Here is a 19,225-nt window from a genome sequence, read left to right as displayed (position 1 = left end):
GTAGACAGTTGGAGGAGTTATAAAATCTTGTTTCCTTCTTTCCTACTTACTCTTATGGTATTACAAGGCATTAATCACTTACATACTTTGCTCATACTCTCTGTGGTTTTCCTTAAATGTTGTCCTTAATCACCCTTCCTCCTGACTGCTTGAGTTCTTGCTTGCATTTATGGATAGCTATCATAGTTGAGACTTTATTTGTTCCTAGAAGTACCCATTCCTCCTAAAGGGGCCATTGCTGTCTTTTCCTTGGCTCCGGCTGGTTCATTATGCTTTTAGATTTACTTTCTCAGGACCACGAGGGGGCGACGTTTTCTATCTCTTAGTCATCATTTCTAGCAAACAGTATCAATTTGCAAACACTGTGGGCTAATATTTTAAAATACTAACCAGTAATTTCTTGATATATTTAAAAATTAATATCATTAAACAACACAATTTTAAGTTTACAGAAATATTGAGCAGAAAGTACAGAGAGCTCCTCTTTAATTGCTAATTACAGTTAATCTTATTGCTAATATCTTGCATTAGTGTCATACATTTGTTACAATTGATGATCCAATATTGACACGTTTTATTAACTAAATCCAACAGTTTACATTCTGATTTACTCTTTATGTTGTATATTATGTGGGTTTTGACAAATTTGTATATACCTACCATCTCTGTATCTGTATTACACAGAATAGTTTCATTGCCCTAAAAATCCCCTGTACTTCACCTGTTCATCCTTCCTCTCCCCAGAACTCTGGCAGTCATCGACCGTTTTACTGTCACCACAGTTTTGCCTTTTCCAAAATGTCATCTAGCTGGAATCATATAGTATATATCTTTGCATATTGGCTTCTTTTGCTTAGCAGTATGCATTTAAGATTACTTCATGACTTTCTGTGACTTGATAACTGACTAATACTCCATTGTATGGTTTACCACAGTTTTCTTACCCATTCAACTATTGAAGGACATCTTGTTTACTTCCAGGTTTGGCAATTATGAGTAAAGTTGCTATACACATTTGTATGCAGATTCTTTTGTGAACTAAAGTTTTCAGTTCGTATGGGTAAATACTAAGGAGCACAGTTGCTTGATCATATGGCTAAGAGTATCTTAAGTTTTGTAAGAAACTGCCAAACTGTCTCCCAAAGTAGCTGTACCATTTTGCATTTCTACCGGCAATGAATGGGAGTTCCTGTCGCTTCACATCCTTAGCAGTATTTGACGTTACCAGTGTTGTGGATTTTAACCTTTCTAATAGGTGTTTAATGGTATCTCATTGGTTTTAAATTTGCAATTTCGTGCTGACATATGATGTTGAGCATTGTTTCCCGTATTCTGAATAATTGCCATCTGTATGTCTTCTTTGGTGAGGTGTCTGTTCAGGATTTTTGCCTATTCAAAAAAATTGGATTGCTTGTTTTGTTATTGTTGAATTTTATGAATTCTTTCTATATTTTGCATGCCAGTCCTTTATCAGGTATATGTTTTGCTAAGATTTTTCACCTAGTCTGTGGCTTGTCTTTTTATTTTCTTAACACTATCTTTTGCAGTGCAGAAAAATTTAACTTTAATGAAAGTCTAACTTACCAATTTTTCCTTCATAGAGTGTACTTTTGATATGCTATCTAAAAAGTCATCACCAAACCTAAGATCATCTAGATATACTCCTACATTATATACTAGGAATCTCTAGCTTTGCATTTTATGTTTCGGTATATAAATTTTTTTTTTAAGACTCCTCTATTTTTATTTATTTATTTATTTTTTGCATTTTTTTTCTAGGTCTGTGAAATTAATTTGAGTTAATTTTTGTGAAATGTGTAAGGTCAATATCTATTCTTTTCTGTCTCTTCATATGACAATGATTTTGTATTGTCATTTTATGGTCCACTCTTTTCTCTAACACTATTGATTAAATTTGATTGATTTTTTTTTTTTTTTGGTAATTTAGAGAAGTTTCTTTCAACTTTATATCTTGTTGTGGAAATTTAAGTTCAAAACCCATTTCCCCCAAATACTAGCTCCTGAGTGACCTTGGAAATGTTACTAACACAAAGCTTTAGATTCCCCATTGGTTAAATAGGGGTGTTACTTTTAATGCTGTGGCTCTTCTTCTATTATATTTAGACCTGCATTGTCCAATATCGTAGCCACTAACCAAATGTGGCTGTTAAGCACTTGAAATGTGGCTAGTCTAAATTAAGATGCAAATAGAAATACACATCTACTTCCAAAGATTTAGTAACACCCCTCCCCCCCAAAAAAGATAAAATAGATCATTGATTTTTTGTATTGCATATATGTCAGGCTATAATATTGTATATATACACATATACATACACACACACACACACACACACACACACACACAGGGTTAAATAAAATATATTAAAATTAATTTCACCTACTTTTTACCTTTTTCATGTGGCTACTAGGAAATTTTAAATGACATATGTGGTTCATGTTATATTTCGATTGGACAGCACTTCTCCAGACCTTGGTATCCATTTGCCTTACCAAGACTAAATTAGAGCTTAGTTTTTCAAAAATATTTTGTACTTCCCACATAGAATGCTCTCACTATACATTATTTCCCTTTGCTTTGTACGCCAAGCAGAATTTGTCACCTAGAACAAGGGAGGTGTTATTATGACTTTTTGGCATCTAATAAGGATGTAAATAGGATGTTACAAAAATAACACAAACACAAGGGAAGGAAGGGCAAATAGAACTGGGTAAAAGTGGTGAGGCAGAGATGGATTGATTATGAAGCTAATAAAGCTTAAGCTTCAGGGCCTTTTTCTTGCCCTGGCTCCTTCCAAAACCCTAAGGGGATGCTAGCAATGTGTTCACAGAGTCTTACGTTTGTAGCTCTTGAAAATGTAAGATATTTTAACTACAACCAGTAACAACATCTGTCTCTCTCCATGGTGGCTTTCCTTTCATCATACTTTGCATCAAAAGGCATTGTGATGATCATAGGTATTTTTGAGATTTGCCTAAGAAAGGTTGAATTGAGGAGAAATTGATTTTGGGTTTAGTGGGATAAATGTGTGTGGTTTGTGAATGATTCAGTTGCTCTTGTTGTTCCACTTCAGAAATGGCTTTCAGGAATACTCCTACCCCTTACCGTCTTATCGAACTCATCATGTTAACCTTGTGGGATGTCTATAACAGGAGTTTTTGCCCCTGTTTTACAGATAAGTAAAATGAAGCTCAGAGAGACTCTTTTTTTTCTATAGAGGGTTACCTAGGAAATCTTTCGATTAACACTTGTAGTAAGTATCACATGACACTAATGGCAAAATAATTTACTCTCATTTGACTAAAAAAATCTTGAAAATTCATAATATGTTATTCAGCTCTGCACATCTAAAACACCGTGGGTAATAAATCTTTAGCCACTACTAAATTTTTAACCATCTGAAAAATTTAACATGGAATATATTTTGTGAGTATATATTTAGGTTTGTTCCATACTGATGAGGCTGATGAAAATATAGTGGGAAATGTTATAAATATCTGTTGATCTCAAGTGAAAATGTTTAAATTCAATGCCCATGTCTTTCCTACGTGGGGCCTCTCTGTAGTTTGTGTTAATGCCTCTCAGTCCCTCCCACTCTGAATGGAGTGCAATGGTCTGGGCTATACACTTAAATAAGATTAAATTCTACCTTTTAGATGTGCAGAGCAAGAGTTTCTTCTTTAGTGAGTACTTTTATCAATGTCATTGCTAACTCTCAGACATACCAAACTAAACATTAAATGCCAGAATCACTAGTATATAAGCAGCTTGAGGATAGGCAATATGACATAATTTTTGGCTTCTGCATATTTTAGATGCACATATAATTTGCTTTTAATTTGCAATTAATTTGCTTGTTGAAAATTAAATTTGTGGCTCCTATGGGAGACAGTGGGTCTTAAGGTGGTTGTGAAGAAATTAGAACTTGTCCTTAGACAGCTGGATGTCCACTGCCATGACTGCTGCACTGCCTGCTTCCAGAGAAAGTCCAGGCTGTGAGTAATCACCTAGGTGTCCTGAGGTGATGGAGTTTCTGAAATGGTCTGACTTTCTTTCACCAACCCCCAACTCCGCAAAGAAGAAAAAGAGTCAATTTCAAAATACATTTTAATATATATATCATCCAGGTCCAAAGTGGCATAATGTTATATTTCAAAGACAAATTTATCCGTTTAATTCTATTTCAGAAGTCAGTATTCTCCAGGAAGTATATATTTTCAGAAATTTCAAGAACATTTCTATAGGTAAACTAAGAATGAATTTCTTCTGATACTCTCCAGTGTGTCTCAGCCTATTCTGTAATATGATCAATGAAAAAGATTCTCATGTGTCACCACATTTGAGGCGGCTTAGTTGAAAAAATTTGAGACAGCTTACTGAATTCCTGGAAGAAAATAAAACACTTTTAAATTTAGGTAAAAGCATTGAATTTAAACATTTTAATTTGAGATCAAAATTTCTTTTCTAGGGTCAAAAGTATCAATAGCGAATCATCCTTTTGTCCATTTGGACATTTGGAACACTTGGGTCTGGACATCCTCACAGATTAAACGATTATCTCTGTTGGTGCTAGAAGAGCTTATTTTTGCCACATTTTAAAAGTTCCATCTGAGGGGAATGGCACATGGGTTCATCTACTGTGCTAACTGCATCTATTACTAGTGGCTGCTTGCAACCTTTTGTTAGGAAGATTCTGAGACTCATCCATGATTAGGGAGGAGAAAAGAATATCTTGATTGATTAACTGTGTCCTGTGTGTGTTTGAGGGTTGTGGGGGCGGGGAGGATGGGAAAGGGAGAGCACCGTTTGTTTCCAAATATTTCTAGCTCTGATTTAACATAGAAGATAAGTTATGCCAGCAATTACATGTCTTCTTTCTGGTAGATTTGATAGGGTTGGTAGCCTAGTGAAAACACTCCCTCACATTGCTGCAATCAAATGTGATGAGTAAAAGGGCTCCCTGGTATTACTGGGATCTGCATTTGTCAAGGCAAGAACTCTCCTTCCACTTTGCAGATGACTTTCATGGCCCAGGGGCACATGAGCGGCTTGGAGAATTTACCATTTGGCGATGGTGTGGTGGTTTCCTCCATAGTGTGTGTGCCCCTTTGGATGCCTGCAGGGGTGGTCACTACAAAGTCATCATCTGTGCCACTGGGAGTTGGGAGGGGGCCCCATGGCGTTCCCTGGTTGGCAGAATTTACTCCTGCTTGTCCTGCAGGAAGGATTCCGTTCTGGACATCTGGATTAGCCTGACTGGTGGGCTGGATGGCTCCAGGGAACAAGGGATGGAAGATAAGGCCTGTGAAGATTTGTGGGGCTGCTGGCTGGAATGAGGGAAGGAAAAAGAAAACAAAGTCAAAAGAACACATTTTAAGGTTGGTCAACCACCTTTTTCTTCTTGGTGGGTAGCAAGTTTGGGTAGGATTTGCAGATGGAGAGGGTAGAGCCAGTAAAGATTGAGCCTTCCTCGGAGGAAATGCCGCCCCGACCTGAGCCAAGCCTGATGCTGGTTTCATTACTAGGATTCCTTGATGTGCTCCATTTCCCTCAGGAAGGGAGAGCCAGAATCAAGTCAGGCCCAGGAAAAGGAATAATGCATAATTTGTTCATATCAGGTACAGCTGGAGGTAGAGCTAAGGCAGAGAATCCATACAATTACAGTGGGTTGCATCTGTGTTATTGACCCAAATCATAGTCTTTCACCCATATATATTTTAAAGTAATTTAAGAGATAAAATTAATGGAAAAATTAATTCAATCAATCCTTCTCTCATGGATTGTATCCCTTCAGATTTCTTTTAAGGTATTTTTCAAAGGCATTGGAATATTTAGTCAGAAATCTTTCTTTTGGTAATTCGGCCACTGGTGTATTCCTTGAGGTTATTCAGTGGATCTCCTCTCTATTGGACTGTCAATGATTTGCACACTGGTAATGAATGCTGTTGCTGCCTACAATTGTTCTTTTTTCCCCCTGGGAAAAAATTACTGTGAAATTTCTTCCAAAGAAGAAATAATTTGAAATCAGCTGGTTTTAGAGAGAGTTCGATGGCATTCTCAAAGAACAAAAAGGGTTGAAGTCTCATAATTAAGATACAGGTCCATTTCCTTGAGTGCGGTTCTCAATTGTTAATTTGCATAAGAGCCACTTAAGAGGTAGAAATATGCACTTTCAACCAGCACTCCAAGTTGTCCTGGTTTGATGGTCCAGGACTGAAGTTTGGAAAACACTGTCTTAGATTTATGTTGTACTGAAACCAGAATTAGACTTATGCCGGATAAGAGACAGGAGTAGAGTACAGAAGTTTTCAGGTTAGGGGTTGTGACATCCATGCATTTGAAATAAAGAAAGTGGGTGGTACCATCATTTAAAAATAAGACAACAATAATAGATTATAAATTACCAAGTGCATTCTATATGTTAAGGGTAAATATTGTTTCATAAAATGCATATGTGTTGGCTGCATGAAAAATATAGCTGTTACTATGGATTTCACTAAAAAAAAAAAATGAAAACCACTGGTACAGTGGATAGAAGAATGATTTTCTATCTGGATCTATTCTTTTTTGACCTTGGGACCTAAGTTGAGTAAGCTTTCAGAGCCACAGTTTCTATTTCTGTAAAGCTGGACTAAAAATCTCTGTTTTGTAATTTGTTGAGGATTAGAGGCAATATGTGTAAAAAGGTCTACTAAAATCCCTGTTTTACACAATTGGGTCAATAACTGGTAGATATGGGTGCTCGTGTATAAATGTTGGCAAAATTGTTACTTTATTTTATTTATGGACAGTCTAGCAAGTCTCTACCTTTTCCATAATAGAAATATTTAAAGAACTGTCTTCCCAGATATTGCCTCAACTCTTTAGTTCAGTATCATGTTTAGATACCACATTAATTCAAGTCACTTTTTTTCTAAAAATGACTTATGGGGAAATGTATAGAAGTGTTTAGTAATGGTAATATGAATTTTACCTAGGTTCAGCCCTCTAATTATTCATATGTATAGTGAAGAGTTCATTCATCACCATAAGAGGATAATTTCCTACAAGAATTAAAAATTTGTCAAGAAAATAAATCTTTCCTGCAATAAATACCAATATATGTATTGTTCTACATCTGCATGCATTTCAATAACTAACAGTCCTATATTTTAATCAATCTAAAGTGTAAAAATATGCATTGGCTTTCGGGATAGAACTGAATCTAACATCAAATATAGAGAACAAAAGCTAAGTCAAGTTAATGGGAAAGTAGATGGAGAAGGATGATGAAATCCCCAGCTGGACAAAGGATTTATCTAATGCAAAAACCTATAAAAATGTTCAGTTCATTGTAGTATGCACCAGGTTTAGGTTTTGTGGTCAAAAGAGACTATATGAAAGCATTATATTAAAAAAAAAAAAAAAAAGAAAACAGCATTGTGGTAGCAGTGAAAAGAATTTGAAATGCTAGTAATTAAAAAAATTTTTTTTTTACCAATTCTTCTGAGCTTAGGATAGTACCCTAAAAGGAAAATAATAACACAGATTATTAGGCAACTTTTAATATATTTGAGGCAACATATATAAAACATAACTTTAAAACTTAAAATAATTTTAAAGATTATAAAAAAGATGTATACATTTTTAATTTTCAATAATAGTTTAAACTGCCTTTGTGACTTGTATCACAAAACTCAAGTCAGCACATGATATTGCACTGCTAACATTTATTATCTGAGTGATGGGAAGTCTTCTGCATTTAAAAAATTATATATATTTCTATTATTAAGTAATAGATGCATATTAGAGGAAACTTGGACTTTGCAGAAAGCAATAAAGAAAAAAATATAATCCCATTATGCAGAATTTGATATATTTTCTCCAGATGCTTTTCAAACATTTCTTTTTAACATACTAGAAGTCATGTTGTTTATACAATTTGTCTTACTTTTTCTTTTAATACAACATGATAATCGTTTAGCCATATTACCAACAAATTTTAATGAATATACTTCTGAATGGTCAGAAGTATATTTATTTGCTTTTATGTTGTACAGTTTACTTAATAATTTTCCTTTTGTTTAAATTTAATTTGCGCCTAATCTTCTCTACTATAAAAATTATTTTGATCAATATATTTGCACATAAACTTTAATAAAGTTAAATAAAATTTAATGTGAATTTTATATTTGATTCCGCTTTTAGAAGTAAAAGCTGCCATCTGATGCTCATATTTGATCTTGGCTCTTGGTGATTTTATCATTGATCTCAAGAGTTACCTTTCATAAAGGAAAATAGGGAGAGATGAAAATGTTTTATTATTTTCAGGGAAAAGGTATATAGTTAATAAGTAAACTTGAGATTAAAAATTCCCCAAATTATTAATTATTAGGTAAGTCCATTAATTTGTTTTAACACTGTGGTTTAAATGATTGTTTGCTTCATCTGTGACATTTACTACTAACTGTGTGATTGTAACTGAGTAACTATAAGATTGCCGGTACTCATCTTCAAATTGGAAATAAATATATTGTCTATAAAAGTTTGCTTTGAAGATTAGGTGAGGTAGTACATAATAAATAAAAAGGTGCTTAGCTCAGTACCTGGCACATAGTAAGTGCTCAGTAAGTGTTAGTTCTTGTTATTATCAGTGTCTATAAGGTGCAAAGTAGATAGGAAACTTGGTGACTATCTGGTGAATTGAGACAGGATTAAATATTTCATGCTAAGATGATTTAAAATAAAAATCTTATTACAAAATAATCTTACCTGGACTCCAAGGTGTGCTACTATAACTGGTAATATCTGAAAAAAAAAAAGTGAAAAATTTAGTAAAAGAGATATTAAAAGGTAAGTTCTGGCAGATGATATAAATATTGAGACTTTCTTAAAAGTATACAATATGTGTTGAACAACTATTTGTATGAATGTGTCATCTATAATGATAGATGTAGACTCATAGAGCCAGATTGGAATTGGTACTCATTCATTTGAAAAAGAAAATTAGACTCAGAGAGATTTAGAAACCAGTCCAAGGCAGCACATTTAAAAGGTAGAAGTTAGTAAATTGGATGAACAAAAAATAATTTTGATCTCAGGCTATCTCCAAACTTAAAATTATTCCAAGTAGTCATGATGATAAAATGCATATTTCTTTTCTATGGCATCTCAGAAGACACATGAAAACATGGAATGGATATTTTAAAATACAAAGATTTCTTGAAGCATATGTATTTAGTCTCATAATGATTACCTGGATATTTTGCTATTAAAATCGAGCACTGCTCAGAAAGTGTGGACCCCAATCCTAGTAGAGCTCTTAGAGCTAAGTGAGAAATACTGGTCACTGACAACTTTGTAAATGCTATGAATTTATAGTTGAAAAGACTTGGGTGAGATGCTGGTGTGCTCTAGCAATCTAAGAACTAAAGTTACGGTTTGTCAAATAAAAACTAGGGTTCCAAGGTTTATTTTTATTTCTATAGAAATTCACATAATGTCACAGAAGTTACCAAAATGGAAAATAAATTTATGGTTACTAGGGGGAAGGATGTGGGAAGGGATAAATTGGGAGTTCGAGATTTGCAGGTACTGACTGGTATAAATAAAATAGACAAACAAGTTTATACTGTATAGCACAGGGAACTATATTTGATACCTTGTAGTAGCTTACAGTAAAAAAGAATATATATGTATATATGTATATTCATGTATGACTGTACACCAGATATTGACACAACATTGTAAACTGACTATACTTCAATTAAAGAAAAAGTAAAAAAAAAAACCCCAAAACTAAACCAAAATGGGACTTTTAATACTAAAGTCTTACAAGAAGACTCAACTTTATTATTTCTCAAGGCAATTTGTACAATAATACTCATAATGCCAAAAGGTAAAAAGTACACACATTGAAGAAAAAGCTTTCTTCTCAGCCAGATGCTTCGCTAATGACAAAAAGCAACGTATCTTCAAGATGGCAATGGAAAAGGAGATTGAAGAGAAGGGACACAGGATTTGGGAGAAAACAAAATTGAAATTTCTTCTTTTAAAGCAAATTGGAAGGAACAAAAAGATACAAAGAGAAAACCACAGATGTCTAAATAAAAACTGTAATGAAAATAATTTAATAATGTAACACCAATGCAGCGCTAAGAAGAAAAATTATTAGTTTTTGGTAGAGAAATTGCTTGAAATAATAATAGCTAACACTTACTGAGTGATTTCCACGTGACAGGCACTGTTCTAAGATTTTATATAAATTTGCTCATTTAATCCTTCTAATAGCTATAGCGGTAGATTTTAATTAATTCCTACTTTACATTATGAGGAGAGTGAGCCACAGAAGTTTAAGTAACTTGGCCACCCTGGAGAGCTGGGATTTGACTAGAAGTTTTGTGGTTCTAGAGTTCACTCTTAATCATATTGGCCTTGCTTAGGTAAATGAGAGATGTGGACAGGTGCCCAAGTTTCTGGCAGAGGACGTAAACTACTCTGCATAGGGAGAGGCAGAGTCGGAGGGTCTGAGGCCGCACAGCATAAGGCAGGCATGGGGACCCTTGGTTGTGGCAAAGCCTAGAGACATTGAAGAATCCCACCAAGAAAGGGGATTGATTTATATTACTGCATGTTGGGGAGCATGCCATGTCAACCCATCTCTACTGAATCTTCAGTAACATCTACAGTGCCCACTAATGCCTTTGACTCCAGCGGATATATTCTTTGGTGAAAATGAAGATGTACTAAGTCTGACTTTGAGGTTAGAGCAGGGCAACAACTGAAACTGAAGGTGGGTAGTTGGCAGATGGATTATACCAGGGTCACATATTAAAGAGATTCTCATTTTATTTGCTTCTCTCTCTATTCTTTTCAGAGGATCACTTTTATTATTAAGATGTAAATAAACAGAAATACTTTGAGTGAAAGCTTTAATATGTCTGTAAAAAAAAAAGTACTGACTGATAGACAAGTATACACCTCAATATTAAAAATATGTAAAAATAAGTTATAGAGTTTTACAAATACGAGAAAATGAAGCAGTATAGTATTTCTTGTGTTGTTATTTTGGACAAAGGTACAGAAAAAGTAGTTGCATGTGATGTAAAATTTAAACTGAGAAGCTTAAAATATTTTGGCAATTAAACTCAGTTTTGATTATAGTTACTAATCAAACTTGCTATTATTAAAACCTGGAGGTGTCCATAGTGATAGGAAGATGGTTAGGGTATATTCATGCTTGATAATTTGGGAAATGTGTATTGAAAGTCATACATTTTTGTATGTCTTTGGATCCATAAATTCTATTCCTAAGAATTGGTCTTAAGGAAATAATCACCAATATGGTCAAAGACTTAGTCAAAGGATGTTCACTGTAGTATTGTTTATAGAAACAAAAATTTTGAAAAAAACCCCCAATTTTTTACATTATGATAGAATATAAGCAGTCATTAAAAACAATGTTGTAAGTATTCACAATATTATAAGTGAATATTCAAAATATAGGAAAGGATATTCAAAATGTGTTATGTGAAAAATGAGATTATAGAACATTAGATATAGTAAAAACATATTTTTTTTAACAAACTGTACTCACATTCATAGAACAAAGACTGGAAGTACATGCCTTAGAATGCTGACTGTTTTATTCTGGCTGATAGGTTTATGGGTGAATTGTCTTTTTTCTTATCTGTATTTTCTCTCTAATTAACATATACTATGTATGTAATAATCAAGAAAGCCTCTACGAAAAATTAGACCATTATGTGGGAATGATAAGGGCTGAGGTAATGTGTTACGAAGAACAAGTTAGCTATAACCCATTTGGCCATAAAGGGACCGTTGTATTTTCGCTTGAAATACTTCTGAAAGCGGTGATGTGCTTAGCATGTCATTTATATCTGTGTGAGAGGGGTTTCAGGGTTTCTCCTGAAAGCAAATCGTGGTGGGAGGAGAGAAGAAACTAGAGAATTCTTGAGGACTTGAGAGGAGGCATGAAAAAAGGGACCCAAAAGAAGGAGATTAGATTTGCTGAAAACGAACTTTATCTGTCTCTTATTTTCCCTTTGGAATGATTTTGGTCCCTCAGAAAAGTCTTCAGAAGCAAACAGAGCAAGCCGGAGAAGAATCCTGATCCCTCTCAATCCCCCTGCAACCTTTACTTCTCAGTCTCCCCCAGCTCTGCACATTTCCTGTTACCTATTACAGATGTGTTCTAGAGGCGTCATGGGGCAGCATGCTCAGCCTTCTGGGTGTGTTTTCATAAGGTTTCAGCAAGAACCACACTACCCCAAACTGCTGTGTGTTTAGTGGGGCTTCTCTCTGCAAATTACCTCGGTAAAACTTTCAAGAACCTTGAAAAAATTCTTTTCTTCTCTTTTGGTTTCCGCCCGATTGAAAATGCTCCCCAGTGTTAAGCTGAAGCCTGGCCGCTGAACTTACCTGTGGTTGTAGTTGCTGTTTCATGTTCAGTCCCCCCAGGGTCAGTGGGAGGGTCTGGGAACCAGGTGCCACCCCAGGATTTAGCTGTAGGGCAGTGAAGAAGATTTTCATTGTGTTGTTTCAGTTTGCACATTCAGGAAACTAAGCTGTATTTAAATGTAAAATATATTTAAAGGGAGGATTTGCTATGCAAATCTATACTATTGTATTTGGAATTAGATTTAGAAATGAAATTCAAAGACTTGTTGAGTGTATTAGTACAATTATGAAGCCCAGGACTAAGTTTTCTCATATTAAGTTTTTTTTTTTTGGCATTTAACCCATTCTCCTATGTATTACTTAGGTGATTTTATCCTTGCTTTCTCCTTTTTGGCTATAACAGAAATTTCATTTCTGGAATTTTTCTGATAGCTTTCTTATGAAGAAATGAGTTCCTTCATAGGTATCTCTATGAAAATTGTGATGATCAGAGTAAGATATCTAGTCTGGATATCATCTAATACTGTATTTAAATCTGACCCCTGGAAAAAAACCCACTTTAAGCAGAAAAGAAACTTACTAATTATTTTATCACCCAAACAGATTAAACTATAGGATATTCTATGAAAAGTATGTGCATATTTCTACCCTTTCTTGTTTGCTCCTGTCGCTGGGGTGATGATAGAGGTCATAGTCCTTGTGTGGGTGTGTGGATGTTGTAGGGGCAGAGAGGAAGATATCACAGGAATGGGGAGGGGAGCTCGGAGAAGAGGTGAGAAGAACTAAAGAAGTAAAGACCTGAGAATTAGATTAATTCCTTTAGAGCTTCTCGTGCTAAGAAAACTCTTTTATGATGTATCAAATAGCATCCAAGTCTCTTTTGACTTTTCTCTGTCATCTTTCAGCTTATCTGCAATGAATATGTGTATATGTGTACATCTGTGGATACACAGACACATACATTCAACATTGGATATTATATTTATTTAACTATGGATATTAAAATGATGTAAAAGAGTACTTACCAGTTGCAGATCTGACCCCAGTGTGAGCATCTGTGTCAATGGTATTAGACTTAAAGAAGGGAAGACCTGCAGGGCATTGAAATTGTTGTATGAGACAGAAGGTTGATTTTACTGTGCTGTTAGTGGTGGAGATCCTCAAGTAACCTGTACCCTTAATATGAGGGTAAGTGAAGATGAAGCTTCAGGGACTTTCACTAGCATTGCTCCCTTCCGTGGCCCTCAGAGAAAACCTCACAATGCCCTAGTTGAAGGTATTTATCAGCTTAAAAATGTGTAATTTACTCTTATTTTTTGCCTCGTTATTAATTATTCACTTTAGCAATAAATTTTACATATCTAATTTTGTATTCTTTTTCAGAGAAGGTCCCCAGATTGTATAAGCCTGAGTTTCTTAAGGAGGGGGGTCAGCTCCTGACTTGAGTGTTGCATAATGTCCAGAGACCAAAAAGAGAACTTTAAACTTTGGTGTTACTGCACTAGTTCACGAAGTCTAGTTGTAGGTAAGGAGGGGTCCTTTTGAGCAAAGGAAGGGTTGGAGTGGGAAGATGAGGGGTAGCCAAGAGATAATGCACTTTTCAAAAGTATTTAGATACGCTTCAGAGACAGATTTTACAGTAACTCATAAGCTCATCAGCAACAATGGAATTTAAGAAAACCATGAGGAAATGGGCAATCATTTTTATAGACTGCCTCTTAATCCCTGCTAGTTCTGGCAAATACCATATATGATTATGTCACAAGGGAACAGATGAGCAAAGTTTCTCAATAGGTGTAGCTATTGCTTTTCAGAGTTTACTAGATTTCATTGCTAAACCAAATTACTATTTATACAAAAGGAAAAAGAATGAGGATTTCTTTTCCTGCTCAAAGTTTTCATAACAGTGTATTTCTTGTTTTTCCCCCCACAAGTAAAACTTTTCTTTCTGTTGCTCAGTCATGAGATTTTGGGTGAATCTTAATTTTAAATCCACTAGCCTTAACATCTGCAGATGTTTCCTATTGTAGAACTCTTACCGGATTTGGCTGCTGTTGGTTTAGTGGTGTTGCCTGATCTGGAACCAGCTTTGCTGGAGGAAGTCCCAGAGTGGGGTTGAGCTGCATCTGTGATAACAGATATTTGAAGAGGCAGGAATGTGTTTGAGATTTTGTATCCATTTATTTCTGGGAGTTAACAAGTTGACCCAAATGCAGAAATGTCTGTCTTTAGCCTCTGTGTGTTTTGGAGCAGTCTTGACTCCCTAGAACATTTTGGGCATGACAGGAGATGGAATTGCTTAGTGGAAAAGTGCCAGACCACGAGAGGGTGCTATGAGAAGGGACAGAGGGTGAGGTAGGGCACATGGATTTCTGGTGGTAGTTCCTAGGCTCCCACTTCTTTTCTGAAATTCCCTTCTTCCTTTTCCGGGACATGAAATACATAATTCACACCTTGGCTCTGTACACATTTGCTTTTTCCCAATGCTTGAAGATAAGCTGCCATGATTTCTACTGTATTTTCATTAAGCTTCCTGCATTTGCCTCATGCCCGACAAGTTAGTTCCTGTAATGGAAATTCAGTCCTCTTCCTAGTCAGGATAGATTCATAGTGTATTAAGAATAACTGAATTTTAGGGGTAAAAATCTCCTTGAATTCATATGCTCTAGTTGTATGGTTTTGTTTTGTAAGTGAGGAACCTGAGACCCAGACAAGCAACGTGATCTGTCCAAGGTGGTATGTTGAGTGGCAGAGTTTGTACTAGGATCCCTACAAGTGCTCTTAGTCTTTGAAGAAATGAATTCTTCTCTTTGCTTCTCTTAGCACTCCATCTGCATTCAGGTGGACGCTCCCTGGCTGGGTTGACCCAGTGGCCATTGCTTCCAGCTGTAGCAACAAGGGCAGTGTTGTGTGCACCCCTACCCCCCACTCCCCCAGTGCTGCATCGATCCTTGGATCACTTGGATATATCTTGGAGCTGCCACTAACTCATCGTTTCACTTTGGTCTTTTCCCTCAGTTGTAAGAGGTAGGATTGACTCTATCTGTCCTTAGAGGTCCCTTTAAGCTTTAAGGTTATATAAATATAAATTCTGCAAATGTCTTTTCATCCCCTGCAATGCATTGTCAGCATGGCAGTCAGAAGGATCCTTTGAAAACAACAGTTTGGTCATTTCATTTCTCTACTCAATCCCTGCCTTGACTTCCATTTTCACTCAGAGTGAAAACCAGAGACCCTATGATGGCCTAAAAAGGCTCTCAGGTCCTGGGCCCCCAGAGCCTCTCTGACCTCCCATCCCACCTCATTTCCTCTCATTCACTCTACTACTGCCATTCAGGCAACTTGCAGTCTCTGGAACAGGTAAGGCCTACTCCTGCCTCAGATCCTCACCTCCACCTGTTACCTTTGTCTGGAATACATCTTTCCCTAGACATTGGCTCAGTCCTTCACCTGCTTCAAGTCATTGGTTGAGTTCATCTTCTTTTTGAGGTCTATTCTGACTACCCCTCCAAATATGCAAACTGTACCATCTCCAGTGTGCACCCTATTTCCAAACTTTTGATCTACTGGAAACAATCATTAGGCTACTTTAAGTGTTCACATTTGCAAGTCAGTACATTTTTTAATGCCTTTGTGATAATTCAATACATTCATTTACAAATAATTAAGAAAAACCCTTGTCCATGTGTCTTGAGTTTTCATTTGATGAATATTACTAGTATATCTAATAGACATTTAAAATTGCTTCTCACATTCCCGGTACCACTGTCTCTAGCTGCTCTCACGTTCCTGGCTATTAACAGTCTGCGTTAACCTGCACATTACTCCTCAGTCCACCTTGAATGATAGCTGTGCTCCTGGAAAGCTTCATTTTTCCTGAGTTTTTACAAATTGTGTGGTAATTTAAATTGACCAGAGGCACTTTATTTAGAAGACCCTTTTGGTAAATTTTTTGGTGAAGTGCAAAACCCATGTTTTACAAAAAAATTAACTTCCTAATATACCTTGTTTAGAAACTAAGTTTTTGCAGGCAATTTCTTTAAAGAAGGATAATTGTATATTTGGAATGAAGTAAGAAGGAGGTTGGATAGTCGTGTCTTGTTCCATTCCCTCCCTACAAGATCACCCTGTTCATTTCCTTCATAGAACTAATCACAGTTATAATGTATAATTTAACATTAAAAATATTTATTAGTATCTACAGTCCTTGTAAACACCATGAAGGATCATGTCTTTGTTTTTTCTCACCACTGTATCAGCAACTGGCACAGTATCTTGTATATAGAGTTTTCAATGAATATTTGCTGATTATATGAATGAGTATGGAAGTGTCAGGTGAGCTTGAGGCTGAAGAATGGTTTCTTTTTGGTCTGCTACTTTTTGGTAAATATCTTCTAACTTTTTTCTCATTGTCCACACTCAAGCATCTCAAGCAAACAGAATGCACTTAAAGGTCCAAATCACGTATTTCTATGTCTATAAAATATTGGAGAACATTTGGAGTATGTGTTCTAATTCTAGTGTCCTTTCTTTGATATAACATATGTTGTATGTGATCATATTTTGTGATGAAATGTTCGAAGTCAAAAATATTGACCACTTTAACATTCTTTTGCTATTGCATGATTCAGTAGGCTTTTTTAGAGTTTATACAATCTAGATGTTTTGTGCTTCCAATTAGACAAATCAGAAAATATAGTTTACCTCTTTAGTCATGAGAAAATAATTAGTTGGCAAGAAAATCTCAAATTCTTTTCGGAAAGTGGAATAATTATCCACTTTGAGTACACATAATCTAAAGCATCCCCTTTCTCCTAATTTCTACCCTACTGCTCTGCCAAAATGAAACTCTACCACGATAGAGGGGATGCATTTTAAAAGTATAAGTACATTGAAATGTGCACTAATACTTTGTTAGTTTATCATCTTTCAACTTGGAAAAAAACAGGAAACTTAGGGAATGGGTCACAGACAGGGCAGTTTTGGCAGCAGGCAAGAAGAGAGAGAAGTTTACAATTAGAGATGCAGCTAAGGCTGGTTGGTCCATAATATAAACATATTGCACTTACTGGTAATGACAGAGTTGATCCTAGGAGACAAAACAGTAGAATCGTAGTCTTCATGTTCAAATTGCTACCTGAAACAAAAAGACTGTTATTCTTTTGCTCTGTTTTTTCCTTTTGAAGACAAAGTAGAACTTGAAAAAACAGAATATTGTTTGAAACATGGTCAGTTAATTACCTTTCTCTTCACTAGGCAAAATATACCGGTTAAACAATATTCAAAGTCCAGTTGATTTCTGTAGTTTCTGTGGTGAAAAACTTTACTCTTTGATGAACTGTGAGTTTGTAAGAGGAATTTAAACTTGACTCCAGGAGGCTGGCAACTGAGAGACCAATCAGGACTTCGGTGTCTGAAATCATTTGGTTTCTTTCATTTCCCAACACTTCATTAGGTGAGTTATTAGCTACAGACATTGTATTACCCAATGTCTATCATTTGAATAGAGGGTATTTCAAGAAGACATGTCTTGTGTAATTTTAAAAAACTGCAGACAATAAAAAATTATAACCCTTCTTCACCTCCATCTACTTTCCCAATGATTTCCCAGATGTACCTGTTTTATCATGTATGTATGAACATATAAATCAAACAACAGAAGTATGTTAAAAATAAGGCCTATTGTGTATATTGCTCTGCAGTTTACTTTGCTTACTTAACAAATAATGGGCATCCTTATGTATCAGTAAATATAGATTTATCTCATTTATTTAATGGCTACATTGTATTACATTGCATTTGCTTTTGATGGATATTTAATCCATTTCCATTTTATTTTGTAATTATAAGTAGTGCAATGAATAGCCTTATACAATTTTGTTACACATGTGAGAGCATTTCTTTAGGTATTATTCCTAGAAGTACTATACTAAAGGATATGTCTGTTTTAAATTTCACTAAGTATGGCCAAATTGCCTTCCAGAAATGTTGAATGGTGCATTTTATTTTAAATGAGGAAAACACTACTGTAATCTAAGCAAAATGCAAGGGTCCGTTGAGGTTTCTTTCACGAAAAGAACAATGAAATACTTACCATAGGTTTTCAGGGCCCCAGGCTTCCCCTGGAGTTTTTGAGAGATGTCATTTCTTTAATGACTTGTATACAGAGGGAGGTGGGGTCTGTTCAACAAATTCTCAGTCCAAATCGAAGATAAATCTGTGTCAGGCCAGGATTTCACATAGAAGGCCCTCTTAGATTTGGCTAGTTTTGGAGTATAGAATGTCTGTCTGAGACAATGAATTGTTCCCAAAAGCTTTTCTGTAATTATTCAATTCATTACACAATCAACTTTTGTTACTGTCTGATAAGAATGGGGGAAACACAAAGGTTAACCAGGATACACTTAGTAAGTGCTAGGAGTATACACAGGTATGAAGGAGAACATGATTAATTTTGTTGGGGGCAGAAGGGCAGAGAGGGTTTAATAGAGGAGGTGATCTTGGAGATGGGTTTTGAAGAATAAAAAGCATTCATTAAGAATGCAAGGAGAGCCTCCACGCAGACAGTGTTTATACGTGAAGGAGTGATGTTATTGTTCCCTCACACTGGAACGAAATGAGGTGAGGACAGCAGTGAATGAGAAGGCTGGAGAGATACCTGATTTTAGTCACCAGTAGTATTTTTGTTTGTTGGTTTGTTTCTGTTACTTATTTTGGCTTGCAATCAGATATTATCTCACACAGCTTCTTCATTATTTCCTGATTATATGTTTCTCTTGAACTAGATGGCGAGTTCCTGGGGCC

General features: G+C 35.6%; 1 protein-coding gene across 1 annotated transcript; it reads right to left on the bottom strand.

The window, feature by feature from the left end:
- Positions 1-2,271: 2,271 nt before the first annotated feature.
- AMTN (amelotin) lies at positions 2,272-18,113 on the bottom strand. Its single transcript, XM_045506149.2, has 9 exons — positions 17,663-18,113; positions 17,491-17,558; positions 14,461-14,547; positions 13,447-13,512; positions 12,443-12,526; positions 8,774-8,809; positions 7,500-7,526; positions 5,085-5,349; positions 2,272-4,406 (listed from the first exon to the last, which is right to left on the bottom strand). Exons 2-9 carry the CDS (start codon positions 17,542-17,544, stop codon positions 4,396-4,398), a joined length of 630 nt encoding a protein of 209 aa, XP_045362105.1. The 5' UTR covers positions 17,545-17,558; positions 17,663-18,113; the 3' UTR covers positions 2,272-4,395.
- Positions 18,114-19,225: the final 1,112 nt, after the last annotated feature.

Source organism: Camelus bactrianus, chromosome 2, assembly GCF_048773025.1.
Source record: "Camelus bactrianus isolate YW-2024 breed Bactrian camel chromosome 2, ASM4877302v1, whole genome shotgun sequence".
Lineage (NCBI taxonomy): Eukaryota > Metazoa > Chordata > Mammalia > Artiodactyla > Camelidae > Camelus > Camelus bactrianus.
Note: the sequence above shows the minus strand (reverse complement) of the source record. Positions and strands in the feature narration are given on the sequence as shown.

Excerpts from the sequence above, each read along its gene's own strand:
- AMTN (XM_045506149.2), bottom strand. The coding sequence starts at position 17,544 with ATGAAGACTACGATTCTACTGTTTTGTCTCCTAGGATCAACTCTGTCA. Across the intron at positions 8,810-12,442 it reads AACAGCAACTACAACCACAG|ATATTACCAGTTATAGTAGC; the intron begins GTAAGTTCAGCG and ends TTTTTTTTTCAG. Across the intron at positions 7,527-8,773 it reads TAGCACACCTTGGAGTCCAG|GGTACTATCCTAAGCTCAGA; the intron begins GTAAGATTATTT and ends TTTTCCTTTTAG.